The 14,632-nt window shown below is 38.3% G+C and overlaps 1 protein-coding gene and 1 non-coding gene across 9 annotated transcripts in view; both read right to left on the bottom strand.

Moving 5' to 3' along the window:
* Positions 1–13,967, bottom strand: part of TIA1 (TIA1 cytotoxic granule-associated RNA binding protein) — a 30,444-nt gene extending 16,477 nt beyond the window's left edge. For 3 of the 8 annotated variants that reach the window (XR_001515818.1, XR_001515819.1, XM_015571493.1), the window contains exons 1-2: positions 13,711–13,967; positions 2,201–2,303 (exon numbers count right to left, since the gene is read on the bottom strand). Coding sequence is in view for 5 of the 8 variants with exons in the window: in XM_015571493.1 (XP_015426979.1) it covers positions 2,201–2,303; positions 13,711–13,736 (129 nt within the window). In the remaining 3 variants the exon portion in view is untranslated. Of the gene's footprint in view, positions 1–2,200; positions 2,304–10,617; positions 10,632–13,710 lie in introns of those variants that run through there. The other 5 variants (XM_015571492.1, XM_015571494.1, XM_006775308.2 and 2 more) reach the window with 4 other exon arrangements.
* Positions 13,968–14,283: 316 nt separating this feature from the next.
* On the bottom strand, positions 14,284–14,354 carry TRNAG-CCC. Its single transcript has one exon. It is a non-coding gene; the product is annotated as a tRNA-Gly (tRNA).
* Between the last annotated feature and the right edge of the window lie 278 nt (positions 14,355–14,632).

Here is a 14,632-nt window from a genome sequence, read left to right as displayed (position 1 = left end):
TCTAAAAATCAATGGAAAAAATATCCTTGGATGCAGATTGAAAAAAAAAAGAATTTTAGAGGTAATCACAAATTGATATTGACATTACCCATTATTTTATTTAAAAAACATTAGGGAATATAAAAATGTTTTAAAAATTGTATAACTCAAACTAACACTACACTTAATGAGAATTCTACTACAAAGATCAATGTTGATAGGCATAGAAAAAGTAATATATTTAAGAGTAGAGCAATAAACTGAAAAAGAATATCACTTTAGTTAGTTGATTTGTACCCCCAAAAAACTATTTTTAGATAAGAAGAATGTAAGCATACATATTATCAGCCTCAATACTCCAGGAAGTGTAAAATGCAGAAATATGAACACCAGTCCTACAATATGAAGAGACTGAAATACAGACTTTAATAATAAAAACAAAATGTTAATCTAAGCCTTTGAGTGATAAAAAACCAAAATTTATACAAAGTGGCAAAGGCTAACACAGCTAGTCTTTCTGAAGGTCAAGCAGTCATTAATATTTTGCCTAGTGATCTTTTCCAGACAAATATCAAGAATGAACCAGACAAGGAGAGAATGGCAGCTTATAAACCAATGAAGAGGCTTTATATTCAGATAGTTCAATCTGAATATCCATGCTTGCTTTGCCTTATTTGGTTTTTTTGTTGTTATTGTTGTTGTTTGTTTGGTTTTTTTTTTTTGGGGGGGGGGGGTTTTTTTTTTGTTTTGTTTTTATCTCCAGCTGTGTTTAGTCATTGTTCTAGTTTTTTAAGAGAGTGTGGAAGGGTGGGGGGGGGGTAGAGAAATATTGATGTGAAAGAGACACATCGATTGGTTGCCTCCCACACACTCCTGACTGGAGCAGGGGATCAAACTGCAACCCAGATACCTGCTCTTGAATGGGAATCAAACCTGAGACCATTCTGTGAACTCTAACCACTAAGCACTGAACCCACCAGCCAGGGATGCTTTGCCTTAATTCTGCATATATTAAATGGGAATAATGTGCTTTACAAAGTTTCTGTTTAACATTTGTGATATGCATCAGGGTTAAAATAACAGGTAAGCATTTAAAAAATGCTATTACTGGGACAAGGAAGTAGACCCACATCAAGGAAAATTGGTTTTAAGTGTTCCATCATTTTCCAGTCTCTACTTTATCTTTCTTTATGGATACAGAGATCTTTTCTTCTTTATCCAAGGGCATACAGATATTAAATATAAAGAAAACACTTAAGAAAATAAAGAACAAAAACATTAATTGAAGCCATCTATATTAAATGCAGAAGACTCTGCTACTTAGAAGGTTTGACTTTTTAAAATCTTAGACAACAAAAAAAAAAGCCAATTAGCTAAACAATTACTTTTAAAAATATATTTTTATTAATTTTTTGAGAGAGTGGGAAACATTGATCAGCTGCATCCCGCACGCCCCCTACTGGGGTCTGAGCCTGAAAACCAGGCATGTGCCCTGACTTGAAATCAAACAGGCAAACTTTAAATGCACTGGATGATGCCCAACCAAGTGAGCCATACCTGTCAGGCTAAACAATTACTTTCTAAATACGAAGTAAAAAGAGAGATAAACTGGAAAACAATAGAAAAAAAAAGTAGCAGATACACATACTGGTATATGATTTTTTTTCCTGGAGAAAACTAAAAGGAAAGACTGTGGATAAATGGATTTCATTAGCACTGTCTTTCCCATCAAAAAATTTTTAAATGTCTTTTTATGCATGTTATGATTCAGGGTTAACACCAATTAGATAAATTAATTTTTGCTATACATTAAGATCTGAGAGATGGTGATTGCCATAATGCAAGAAAAACTTGAATCACAGCCTTTAAAAATAAATTTACAAACATTTCACAGTATCACATGTCTATTTTTTTGACCCAATGTCCTAATCTAATTGTAATAACTTAATTTCTTAATTAGGCTATCAACTAATACCACATATAATTCTGATATGTCAATGCACCTTAAAAAGGTGTATATTTCTCATCTACTCTAGAAATGATTAGTTCTGCTCTTCCTTTATTTAATAAAACAAATTAAACTCAGTGTCCAAAACTAATTCACTACAAACTGACTAAAATCCCTATGCATTCAGACTATATAACTAATATGAGAGTTCCTGGAAGTAATGGATTTAAATAATATATATAAAAAAGAAAAAAGTTAACTAAAGTAAAATACCCTTACATCCATAATCATTTTGCAGTTTTTACAAGGTCCAATCTGGCTAAAGAGCTGAAGAATTAGAGCTTCTGTCACATCTCTGGAAAGGTTACCGACATATCTGAAACACAAAGAAAAATATTTACCATTTAAATTTGCTTCTTTTGATCAGTTTCTACAGTTGCTTATTGAAAAATGAGTTTAGGAGTAGGTAGATCTTTACCCTAAACTATACTATTTGGGAATAGCTTATAAAAGTTTGCTGAAACTTTAAAATCTTTTTCAAAATGGATGTAATATGTGCAACCTGCAAGTATATTAGATACTGCTAGTAGAGGGAAAGCTAATGTGTGTTTTTAGTCAAGGTGTTGGAAATTAAACCTGTTATTTCCAAGTTCCTAGGCTTACCTTAGATATTGCTTTAAAAAATCTCTCAAATGAATCATTAGATATACAGAATATTTTGTACAAACAATAGTGGAAACCTTTGCAATTTTTTCTACTACAGTATTCCTAAGAACAATAAAATTTCCTCAATTTTTAATTCACAATTCTCCTAACACTTTCCAATTTAGGTTTACTTTGGTTTACACAATAAACGTATTTTTTGAAAAATCACAGGTAAATAATTTATCAGGTGTTGTAAATGCTCACAAAGGGATGGAAAAACCTTCCAGTGGATATCACTGATCAGTGGATATGGACAGATAATATGCATTTGTGACTAGCAAACTTAGCTAGTATAGTGTATTAGAAGACCACATGACTGGGATAATCTTTTTGTTTTTTAAATATATTTTATTGATTTTTTACAGAGAGGAAGGGAGAGAGATAGAGAGCTAGAAACATCGATGAGAGAGAAACATCGATCAGCCGCCTCCTGGACATCCCCCACTGGGGATGTGCCCGCAACCCAGGCACATGCCCCCGACCGGAATCGAACCTGGGCCCCCCCAGTCCGCAGGCCGATGCTCTATCCACTGAGCCAAACCGGTTTTGGCGGGATAATCTTTATTTAAAGAGTTTATAAGTAAATTTTCAAAATAGGACTTTGAAACCAGATTACCTCTAGACATGTTAGAGTTAGCGGGTTATCACTTCTGAAATAGAGAATGTAGACTCTCAACAACTGTATTTCTTATTCTTCTGCCAACAATCCTTTAGAAATAGAAAACGGGTTGAAAGATCCAGACTTGCCCTGACTGGTTTGGCTCAGTGGTTAGAGTGGTTCAGACTTGATCCGGGAGGCAACCAATCGATGTTTCTCTCTCTCTCTCTCTCTCTCTCTCTCTCTCTTCAAGGTGTCTCTCTCACACCGATGTTTCTCTCTGTCCCCCTCCCTACCTTCCACTCTCTAAAAATCAATGGAGCCTGGTCAGTGTTGCTCAGTGGTTGAGTATCAACCTATGAACCAGGAAATTAGGGTTTGATTCCAGGTCAGGGCATATGCCCTGGTTGTAGGCTTGACCTCCATTTCAGGGTATGTAGGAGGCAGCCAATTGATGATTCTCTCTCATCATTGATGTTTCTACCTCTCTCCCTCTCCTCTCTGAAATCAATAAAAAAAAATTTTTTTTTTAAGTGAGAGAGAGAAAAGTATCAATGTGAGAGAGGCTGCCTCCTGCACATGCCCTACTAGGGATCAAGCCCACAGCCCGTGCATGTGCCCTCACTGGGAATAGAACCATCAACTCCTGGCTCATAGGTCAATGCTCAATTACTGAGCAACACCGGCTGGGACCAAAGTTCTCACTTTTAAAATAGGGTTTCCCCTACCCAGTTGTTAAGTGATCTATGTGATAACTTTGGCAGCCTGAAAATACTCACAGTATAATACCCATAGGACTTACACATAGTTTATTTAATGTGGTCTGCCTAAATTTATTGATTAGCATTTTTCTGTAAAGAGCTTTTCCCTCATCAACTAGAGCTATTAGATTACACTACACTGGAGTTTCTAATCAAAAGGCAAGGTAAATGCTTATAGGAGATAATGCTTCTTTCCCTCTAATTACTGAGTTTCAGAACAAGGACTTGGTATAATACTAACCTTTGATCCTGGAAAAACTGTTATTGGGTAGATGTTGGCTTTGCTTTTTTGAGTATCATTATTCTATCTGATAGATTCAGTACTTCTCCCTTTACTATTTTAACCTATTCCAGTGCCTTCACCACTCAATATGTTTGTTGAATGGGTAAATGGAAGGAAGGAAATGAATCCGTTTCTGACATGTATAAATGTTTATTTTTCTGGGAAAAGAGTCCGTATCTTTTTTTGTTATTAATCCTCACCCAAGGGTATATTTTTCATTCCTCTCTCAACTCAATAAAAACATTAAAAAAAAAAAGTGAGACCCCTAGCCAGTTTGACTCAGTGGATAGAGCATCAGCCTGCGGACCAAAGGGTCCAAGTTCGATTCCAGTCAAGGGCATGTACCTAGGTTGCAGGCTCTTCCCTGGCCTGGGGCCCTGGTCAGGGCTCCTGCAGGAGGCAATCAACTGATGTGTTTCTCTCACATCGATGTTTCTTTCTGTCTCTCCTTCTCTCTTCCATTCTCTCTAAAACAAATGGAAAAATATCCTCAAGTGAGGATTGAAAAAAAAAAAAAAAGTGAGAGCTTTGGCTGTTTTACCATTTTGACCCAGTGATCAAACTTCCAACCACTTTATAGATGAGACATTGTGTGTTCAATATGAATTATACATCACCTGTGAAGTAGTCAACTCAAAAAGGTCTAACTTGAATCTAGTCAAGCTTAAATTTAAGTTAATTTCTTAGTCTAAATTTAGACTAAAGCTTACCAAATATTGGACATATAAAAACAATTACATATATTTAGATATGGGATACTGTATAAGGCAACTTACTTGATCTCTTCAAAATATTATTGTTCTAAAACAAAGCAATTAAAGGGAAGCCCGGCTAGCGTGGCTCAAAGGTTGAGCATGGACATATGAACCAGGAGGTGACGGTTCAATTCCCAGTCAGGGAACATGCTTGGGTTGTGGGCTTGATCCCTAGTGTGGGCCATGCAGGAGGCAGCCGATAAATGATTCTCATTATTGATGTTTCTCTCTCTCTCCCTCTCCCTCTCCCTTCCTCCCTGAAATCAGTAATATATTTTTAAAAGGGGGGGAGGACTGTTCTTCATTTAAAGGACGTAAAAAGACACTGACAACTAAATATAATAAATAATACTCGACTAAATCCTGGATGGGGGAGGAGATAGCTTTTTCTTGCAGAACTCTAATAAATGTAGAAGGAATGAGGAAAATGATCATTAAAAAACCACAGTAGTAACTGCGAATGGCAAAATCCACCCATGGATATTTTATAGTTGATGTAATTTTAAGGAGAAATAGGGTGTGCAGAGCCTTAAATTATCTCCCATAAAATACTTATTAATTACTGGTTTCAACCAATGAAATGATTGTTTTAACGTATATTCACAAATTCTTTGATATGCCTTCCTCTATGAAGTGGAGCTTATTTTCTCTCTCCTTCAGTCTGGGTTAGTCTTAGTGACTCAATTCGAATTGACAGAGTATATTGAGAAAAGTAGTCACTGTACAGTGAAGAAACAGTACCCTTCAAAAGTGCCATGATCATTAAAGTTATCTTCTCATATTAAAGGAGAATAAAGAGACAAAACTAAATACAGTGGTATCTTGGAATGGATCCTGGAATAGAAAAAAGACATTAGTGGAAAAACTGGGGAAACTAGAATAAACCTTGCATTGTACCATGTTAATTTCTTAGTTTTGATAAGTATACCATGGTTATGTAAGTTGTTAACATTAAGGGAGTATGGGTGAAGATTATATGAGAACTGTACTTTCTCTGTAACTCTTCTGTGTCTCACTTGACTCTTGTACCCATAAGAAATTTGTATGTCAGGGCACATACAAAAGTCAACCAATAAATAAATGGAACAACAAACTGATAATCAATCAATCAATCACTGTGGTTTGTATTGCCTTTCATTTGTTTATTTGATGTAAGCTCCAGGAGCCTCTATGAATTAACTCTACACACAGCCGTTTAGAGAAATGCTCTTAGGAGGAAGTTACAGAAACAACTTGCTCTCAGCCTTAGGCACCATTACAATAAAGTACAAGTAACATATATAACATTTTCATATCAAAGAAATCAAAGGACAAAATCTTTTTTTCTTATACTAATAAAAATACTGCATTACTTTTTTCTTTTTACAAATTAAGTTAATCACTAATACCTATCTCAAAATTTTAAAAACTTAATGATGTTATAACTTTCTACGTCTATTTGCTAAATAGGAGCTTGAGACAGAAAGCCCAAATTTGAAATCTGCAGATCCTTTTTATAGACAAAACTAGAGGCCCAGAGCATGAGTGTGTGTGTGTGTGTGTGTCCCTCAGCCAGGCCTGTGCTCTCTTGCAGTCCAGGAGTCCTCAGGGGATGTCCAACTGATGGCTTAGGGAGTGGGCCTAAGCTGTCAGTCAGACATCCTTAGTGCTGCTTCGGAGGTGGGAGAGGCTCCTGCTACCGCCGCTGAGCTCACCAGCAGTGAACCCAGCTTCCGTGGGAGTGCACTGACCACTAGGGAGCAGCTCCTGTGTTGAGCATCTGCCCCCTGGTGGTCAGTGTGTGTCATAGCAACCGGTCATTCTGCTGTTTGGTCGATTTGCATATTAGCCTTTTATTATATAGAATACTTTCAACAGAAAATACACAAGTTTTTTATTTTGTAGAATGCTCTATATTTTACAAAGTTAATTCTCAATTTTATTTATTTTTAAATATATTTTTATTGATTTCAGAGAAGGGAGAGATAGAAACATCAATGATGAGAGAGAATCATTGCTCTACTGCCTCCTGCATCCCCCTTTACTGGGGATCAAGCCCATAACTTGGGCATGTGCCCTGCCTGGGAATCAAACCCTGACTTCCTAGTATATAGGTTGGTTGATGCTCAACCACTGAGGCACTCTGGCCCGGCAATTCTCAATTTCATATATAAATATTTAGTTGTTTCATACTAAACAACTTACCAAAAGATTTCCCATAAACAGTATGAAATTAAGTTAACATGTTTAGAGGATTCATTTTTGACCACCAAACATCTTCCTATTTTTAGAAAAATCCTCATCCTAAGGCAGAGCCTGACTTCTCTATAGAAGCTGAAAAGCCTAGATATGGTTTTATAATCTTTTTTTGTATTTGATCTAGACTAAGTCAATTAGAGATACCAGTCCTCAACCTATAGGGCTTAAAGAAGCAGAGCATGAAGAGAATCCATTTTGGTGGCAAATAGCAATGGAGTCCCATGTCAGTGAATTTGATTCTCAGTGGATTCAGTACTAGTATCTTTTCTGGGATGGCCTGTGGCTTGATTAGGACTATGGCCTGACAGTTTCCTTTCCTGAACATTTTCCAAGACAGGTTCCATAACCTTCCTACAAATTTTGGTAGTGTCCTTTATCTTTGTTTTTGTTTTGTTAATCTTCACCCAAGGATATTTTTTTCCACTGAATTTTAGAGAGTGGGAGGCAGGGTGGGGGAGGTGGTGGGAAGAGAGAGAGAAAGAGAAACATTAAAGTGAGAGAAACATTGACTGGTTGCCTCTTTCACACTGGGACTGGGGGTTGAACATGCAACACAGGTATGTGCCCTTAACCAGAAATTGGTCTTCAGCTGACACTCAAACCACTGAGAAACACTGGCCAGGGGGTGTCCTTTTTTTTTTAATAAATTCCTTTTATGGTTAAAATTTTTTGCTGCTTGCATTTAAGAAAATCCTGACTGATACAAACATTGATACTCAAAGCAGTTGCAAGCCAAGGTTTCCTATTATGCCTACTGGACTACTAAACAAAATTGTAATTTTCTTATATTTATTAGTTTTTAGTCTTCAAAATATTTTGGGGGGAAATAACATTAAAATGTCCCTTTTTAGCTGTTATGTGGAATTCTTATTAGCAGCATGGATTGAAGTATCCCATATTATATCACCTCTGAGATCATATACTAACCTTGTGCAGAATGGAAAGTAAAGACAAGAAGAGAATTAACTTTAAGGCATATAGACTTCAATGGACTAAGAAATGCCTTCCTCCCTGGCTGGATAGCTTAGTTGGTTAGAGCGTCATCCCAGACAGGTAAAGGTTTCAGATTAGATCCCTGGTCAGAGCACATACAGGAATCAACCAATGAATGTGTGAATGAGTGGAGTGACAAATTGATGTTTCTTTTTCTCCCTCTCTCTAAAATCAATAAATAAAAATTTTAAAGATAAAATAAAAAATGTCTTCCTTGGACAACTGGATAAATGAATATGAACTGTATATCAGTTAAAAATATTGTATCACCGTGGCCCCTGTGGCTCAGTGGTTGGAGCATCAGCACCAAAGGGCCTCAAGTTCGATTCCAGGGTCAAGGAAACATACCTGGGTTGCAGGTTCAATCCTCAGCCCCAGGTCTAGGTGCTTGCAGGAGGCAACCAGTAGATGTGTCTCTCTCACATCAATACTTCCCTCTCCCTCCCTTCTACTCTCTAAAAAAACAATGAAAAACAAACAAACAAAAACCCCCCAAAAAATATCCTCAGGTGAGGATTAACAACAACAAAATTTGTATCAATGTAGTCATCTTAATATGAAAATTATATCATGGCTATGTAAGAGAATGCCCTTGTTCTTAGAAAATATATGGTAAAGTAGGCCTAAAGTGTAATGATGTTTTCTCAAGTGGTTCAGAAAAAAAGGTAACTGCATTCTCACATAATTACTTTTGAATATTTGGCTATTAGCAATGGATAAATCCACACAAAAGTTACTTAACTCTTCAATGTACTATTTTGTGTTACTTTTCTGTTTTAAATTTTAGGAATAAAAAGTTATTAATGAAAACTTGCCATTCTGCCAGGGATAGAATTTTATATCAATTTAACATATATTTTTGAAGCTGATAACTAAGTTCAGAGAGTTATAAAACTGGATTCTAAAACATATATTAATTTATATTACTACAACTCTAGAAAATTTAACCTGAAGAAAAGATTTATAAAACAGAAAGCTGTGATGGGCTGTTTTGAGCCACAATCTATAATAATAAAGCATCATATACTAATTAGACCAGACGTCCTTCCAGATGACCTCCTGGACGAAGCGGGGGCTGCAAGGGAAGCCTGGGTCCCGGGTGCCAGAGGGAAGCCAGTGCTGGCAGCTGGGGGAAGGAAGGCCTAACTCTTGCACAAATTTCGTGCATCGGGCCTCTAGTTATTGTATAAAAATGTAGGTGGAGAAGGTCAATGGGGGAAAATAAGGGGACATCTGTAACACTTTAAACAATAAAGATAAATTTATTAAAAAGTGCAGAATTTGATATGAAGCCTCTGTGAAGATTTTAAGAAAAAACATAAATAGGTTTTTAGCTAATGATAAATCTGATAAAGAAATTTTTATTTATACTATATATCTACTGTCTAGAACAGGGATGGGCAAACTTTTTGACTCGAGGGCCACAATGGGTTCTTAAACTGGACTGGAGGGCCGGAACAAAAGCATGGATGGAATGTTTGTGTGAACTAATATAAATTCAAAGTAAACATCATTACATAAAAGGGTATGGTCTTTTTTTTAGTTTTATTCATTTCAAACAGGCCGGATCTGGCCCCGTGGGCCGTAGTTTGCCCACGGCTGGTCTAGAACCCTGCCTGGAACACTGTAAATGCTCTATAAATATCTTTAAAGAGATAACTGTACTCACAGAATTACTTTTGGATATTTGCAGTTTGCTAGGAAATTATCCCATTTTGCCTGAATTACTTTAGTTTGGGGGGGAAGGTGCATCTTTTACTAATTATGAAATTACGTAGAAGAGTAAATGCTTATATCTATACATAAGCATTTATATAGGCAAAAGTAGGTGTACAGTTGTGAGTATGCTAACACTTATTATTGTATTATTTCCACATGGATTGTAAACCTACCTCTGCCTACACACACACACACATTCTACACCAGCATCCTAACTTTACTATTAAACAACTGTCTACTCTTCACAAAGGATCGTCTGTATGATAGCTGAAACCCTTTTATATTATCAGCTATGACCACCTTCACTTGGAGATCAGACTATATATATAAACCAGCTTGAACAAATGTATCTAATACTATGCCTGAAGACATCCTAGATATTCATCTCAAAACTGTTCTCATTTTTACTTATATTTTGCAACAAGCTATCATTTTAAATGACTGTAATTACACATTGGTAAATCTACTTATTGTTGACTTCATTCTCACATCCTACATCCAAACCACTGGTAATTGCTGTTGCTCTACTTTCAAACTATCTCCAGAATCCACCCACTTCTCACAATGTATTTCCAAAGTATTGCTGACAAGAAATTGAATATTGGCAATTTCTAACTTAACAAGGTAATGCTGAACACTCATTTGTTGAAAATGAAGGCATATTCTCTGAGCCAAACATGTCAAACTCGCAACCCATATGGCCCACAAGGAGTATTTTTGCAGCCCAGCCAATATAATGGTATGTAAGAAACGTTTTAATAAAAATTTCGTAACTTAATTTTTACAATATCCTGTTAGACATTAATAACGAACTACAACGTTCGATAATGACTGATTACTATAATTGTGTTGCATTCATTTCCCTTACCAGCCTTACTCACAGGCGCACCACTTCTCTCCACTAATACTAACAGCGAATATTTTAGCAGCCAATTGCCACGTCATTAGTCTCGTACTGACTTGTTTGGTGTGCACAACAGAAATATTTCGCTTTTGGAGAACCAGAAAAATAGGTTTATTTGCAGTACACTTATTTGTGCAGTTACTCGTCTAGTAAGTTAATGCTCAAGAAAAAAATTAATTTTTATTAAAATGTTCTATTATTTTATGTTAATGATTGCTCATTTATTTCAGCCCTTTGTACTAGTATTCAGCATGTCTCTATCAAAATAAACCTGTTTCTATGAAAATTGAAGCTTTTTGTTTTTTTGTGGCCCACATAAACTTAAATCTTATTTGGGCCGTGTTAGCCTTTGAGTTTGACATGCTTGCTTTGAGCCATTTAGGTGCCATGGATGATACTGAAATTCAGACGATATCTTACCTCCAAGACTGAGTAATAGCTGGGTTCACCGCTTGGAACTGTATCAGTTTTTAAAACAAACTTATTGACCACTTACCACAAATCAGATACGGTGCTATAAACACATTAAAAGTCCTTGACTTCCAGGGTCATTAAAACAAAAGTTTTATATTAAAAGTAAAAACACTGCTGGGAAAATTTTAGGGTTAGCAGCTAGTCATATTTAATTAGATTGGGCTCACTGGAAGAATGGGAGCTTTGGTTGAAGATTGTAGAAGCAGAGGAGATAGCAGGACACGTTAGAGCTTGGACTACTCTGGGAAAAAGATTCTTAGATGGGGTGTTCCTAGCGAAGTATACATGGCAAAATAAGTCATACATGTAAGAGTTAAGAGCTGAGGATGTGCCAGAACCGGTTTGGCTCAGTGGATAGAGCGTCGGCCTGGCCTGCGGACTCGAGGGTCCCGGGTTGGGTTCCGGTCAAGGGCATGTGCCTTGGTTGGGGGCGTCCCTAGTGGGGGGCATGCGGGGGCGGCTGATCGGTGTTTCTCTCTCATCATGTTTCTGGCTTTCTGTCCCTCTCCCTTCCTCTCTGTGAAAATAAATAAAATATATTTTTTTAAAAAAAGAGCTGAGGATGTAAGAGTTGCAGAAAAATGAACAAAAAGTTTATGACCTTGGGTGACTTTAGTTTTTCCCCAGCTGCAAAATGGACCCATTTACTGCAGAGTTCTGATGGGGATAAAACAAACAGGTAAAACACTTTACACAGAACCTAGCAAATCATAGGCACTCTAAGTATTTGTTTGGATAAAGCTTCCTTCATTATTCCTCCTGCAATGGTTGGTTTCCTGCACTGCTTTTGTAGAATGGCCTGAAAAAGGTGAAGTTGTCTTCATTATTTGACATTCCCAAATCAACATGCTAAAAAGGTTAAGATCCCAGATATTTCTGGCAGTTTCTGAAATTAAAAAATCTGAAATAATTTAAGAATCTTAAATTTGAAGACATTATAAAAGATGAGCATTCTGTGTGCTGTTGGCTATATCAAACTTCTGGCAAAGAGGCAAGAGGAAAAAAAGATTTCCATAAACTCTATGGGCCAATAGTTTTCTAGGAGTATTCACCTACAGATACAATCTTTCAAAAACAAACAAAAAACAACAACCAACAAAGGTCATGCACTAATTGCTCCAACCTACTAAAAAGATACTCAAGGTAACTAACATTATCAGGTAAACTATGAAAAAGTTTAATCTATTAAAACAAGTGTGACTATTATTTCTCATACAGATAACAAAACAAACTTTTGGTGGGGAAAACAATAACTGCATTGTACTTCATAACAACTCCAACGTCTAGAGTTGCACAAACCTAAAATAGTGTCTTTAACGCATAGAGTTCTCAAACTGTCCGTATGTCAAGAATTCAAACAAAAAGGTCTGTAAAAAAAATACTCAAGTCTTTTTCTTCTTTTCCAGAAAAGTAACAATGACAGAACCAACTCTCCCAACATACTTTGAAAAACAAAGGAGGATGCTGTGGGGGGCGGGAACCACACAACAAAGAAAATACCCTCGCGGAGACAACTGAACACTAACTGTGAAAATTCTGAGGGGACTATGAAGGGACTGAGTAGATGCTAAAGGTATTTATCAACCGTTGTTTCATAAAGGGCTGCCTGCTCCTTCTGCAACATGTCAATCCTAACAGCAGCAAACGATGATCAAAAACGCATCGGATCCACTTCCCCTCGGTCGGCAAACACCTCCGGGTGAGATTTCCAATTTTCAAAAGCGGTTTCCAAATCCTTAGGGTGTCCGGGTTTCGGCTCTTTGGTTGGGGGAGGAAGTGTTATCGAAGCGAATCCAAAGAGAGGTCAAAGAAAAAGCATTTGGCTTTTCTCCCCCCGCCCCCCGTAGGCAACTGCGAGAATAAAGTTTAACTCGCTGAAAACGAGTACAAGCAGCCTCGAGAAAAGTAATGAGGGGGTGGGGGGTGGGGGGAATGGAAGAGTTTCAGGAGGAAATCAAAGTCAAATGAAAGGGAGTTGGCTGTGGAAGATCAAAACGGGTTACTGAAGCGGCGGGGGCGGGAAAGAGGAGGCAGGCCTGGGACAAAAGGCAGGCTCGCCGAGACTACCGAGAGGTTTGAATGAAAACTCCCGTCTGCGGGCCCGAGCGCAAAAGGCCACCCTGCGGCGTCCGGGGAGGGGGCTTCGTGCCGAGGGTCGAGCCCCCCCGCTGCCTCCGCTCGTCCTCTCACAGCCCGGGCGTCGGTCCCTAAGCCTTCAGGTGTGCGCTAAGGGGAGGGAGTCGTGGGATCGCGGCGGCCACCGAGGACCACAGACGAGGGAGCAGCGAAGGGCCGAGGCCTCCCTCCGGGGCGACCACCATCCCGCCCCCCCTCATGGTTGCCTCAGACTCACAGAGTCTTGGGCATCTCGTCCTCCATGGCTGCTGCTGTCGCGGCGGCGCCTCTGGGTCCAGCTCCCTACCCTTTACTACCTCCCAAAACGTTTGAGTGGCTCTGGCTGCAGAAGAGCGGGATTTCTCGGCGGACCGGAGGTTATCCCGCCTCCTTCTCCGGCGGCAATTACACTAAACCGCCCGGCCCAGCACGAACAATGAAGCCCCAATACAAGATGGCGGCGAGCCGGGAGCCTCAGAGCAGCCAGCGAAGTGACCCGGGCCGCGCATGCGCAGAACAATCTTGCACTTTCAACCTTCCGGCCGCCAAGCGGCACCTCAACCCATAGGTTCACTTGTTGCGCAGACGCCCCTCCACCCGACATTAGGAGTTTCTCCGACTGCGCAGGCGTAAGGCTTAACTATTTCAGGACTTGCTTTTTGCCTTTTGAAACTTTTTTGTCTTCCCTCTCCAGTTTCCAATGTTTCAACAGTGAATTATGACATAAGCATTTTTCTAGAAATTAAAAATGTTTCGGGAAAAAGAAAGGTTTAATAAACTCAAGTTATCTCATAGCGAGAGTAAAAAAAGCTGCGCCGCCCGGGAATCGAACCCGGGTCGCAAGAATGGGAATCTTGCATGATACCACTACACCAGCGGCGCCACTGGGAGATAGGCTTGCTGAAATGTCTTAGGACTAAATGAAAGCAAACATTCGATCCCAGAGGATGATTTATTTAAAAACAAAAGTCTAAGAGTTTATAACCTGCTGTGTTTTGTTGATATAAGAAATTTATCTTCCCAAATTGAATGGCTGTTTCTATTTTTTTCTGTATAGAAAAGTCTCATATTTTTAAGTATTTTTTTATTGTTAATAGTATTACAGATTCAATTAAAAACATTTTTTTATTTAAAAAAGTAAGAGTGCCCTAACCGGTTTA

Source organism: Myotis davidii, unplaced genomic scaffold (assembly GCF_000327345.1).
Source record: "Myotis davidii unplaced genomic scaffold, ASM32734v1 scaffold247, whole genome shotgun sequence".
Taxonomy (NCBI): domain Eukaryota; kingdom Metazoa; phylum Chordata; class Mammalia; order Chiroptera; family Vespertilionidae; genus Myotis; species Myotis davidii.
Note: the sequence above shows the minus strand (reverse complement) of the source record. Positions and strands in the feature narration are given on the sequence as shown.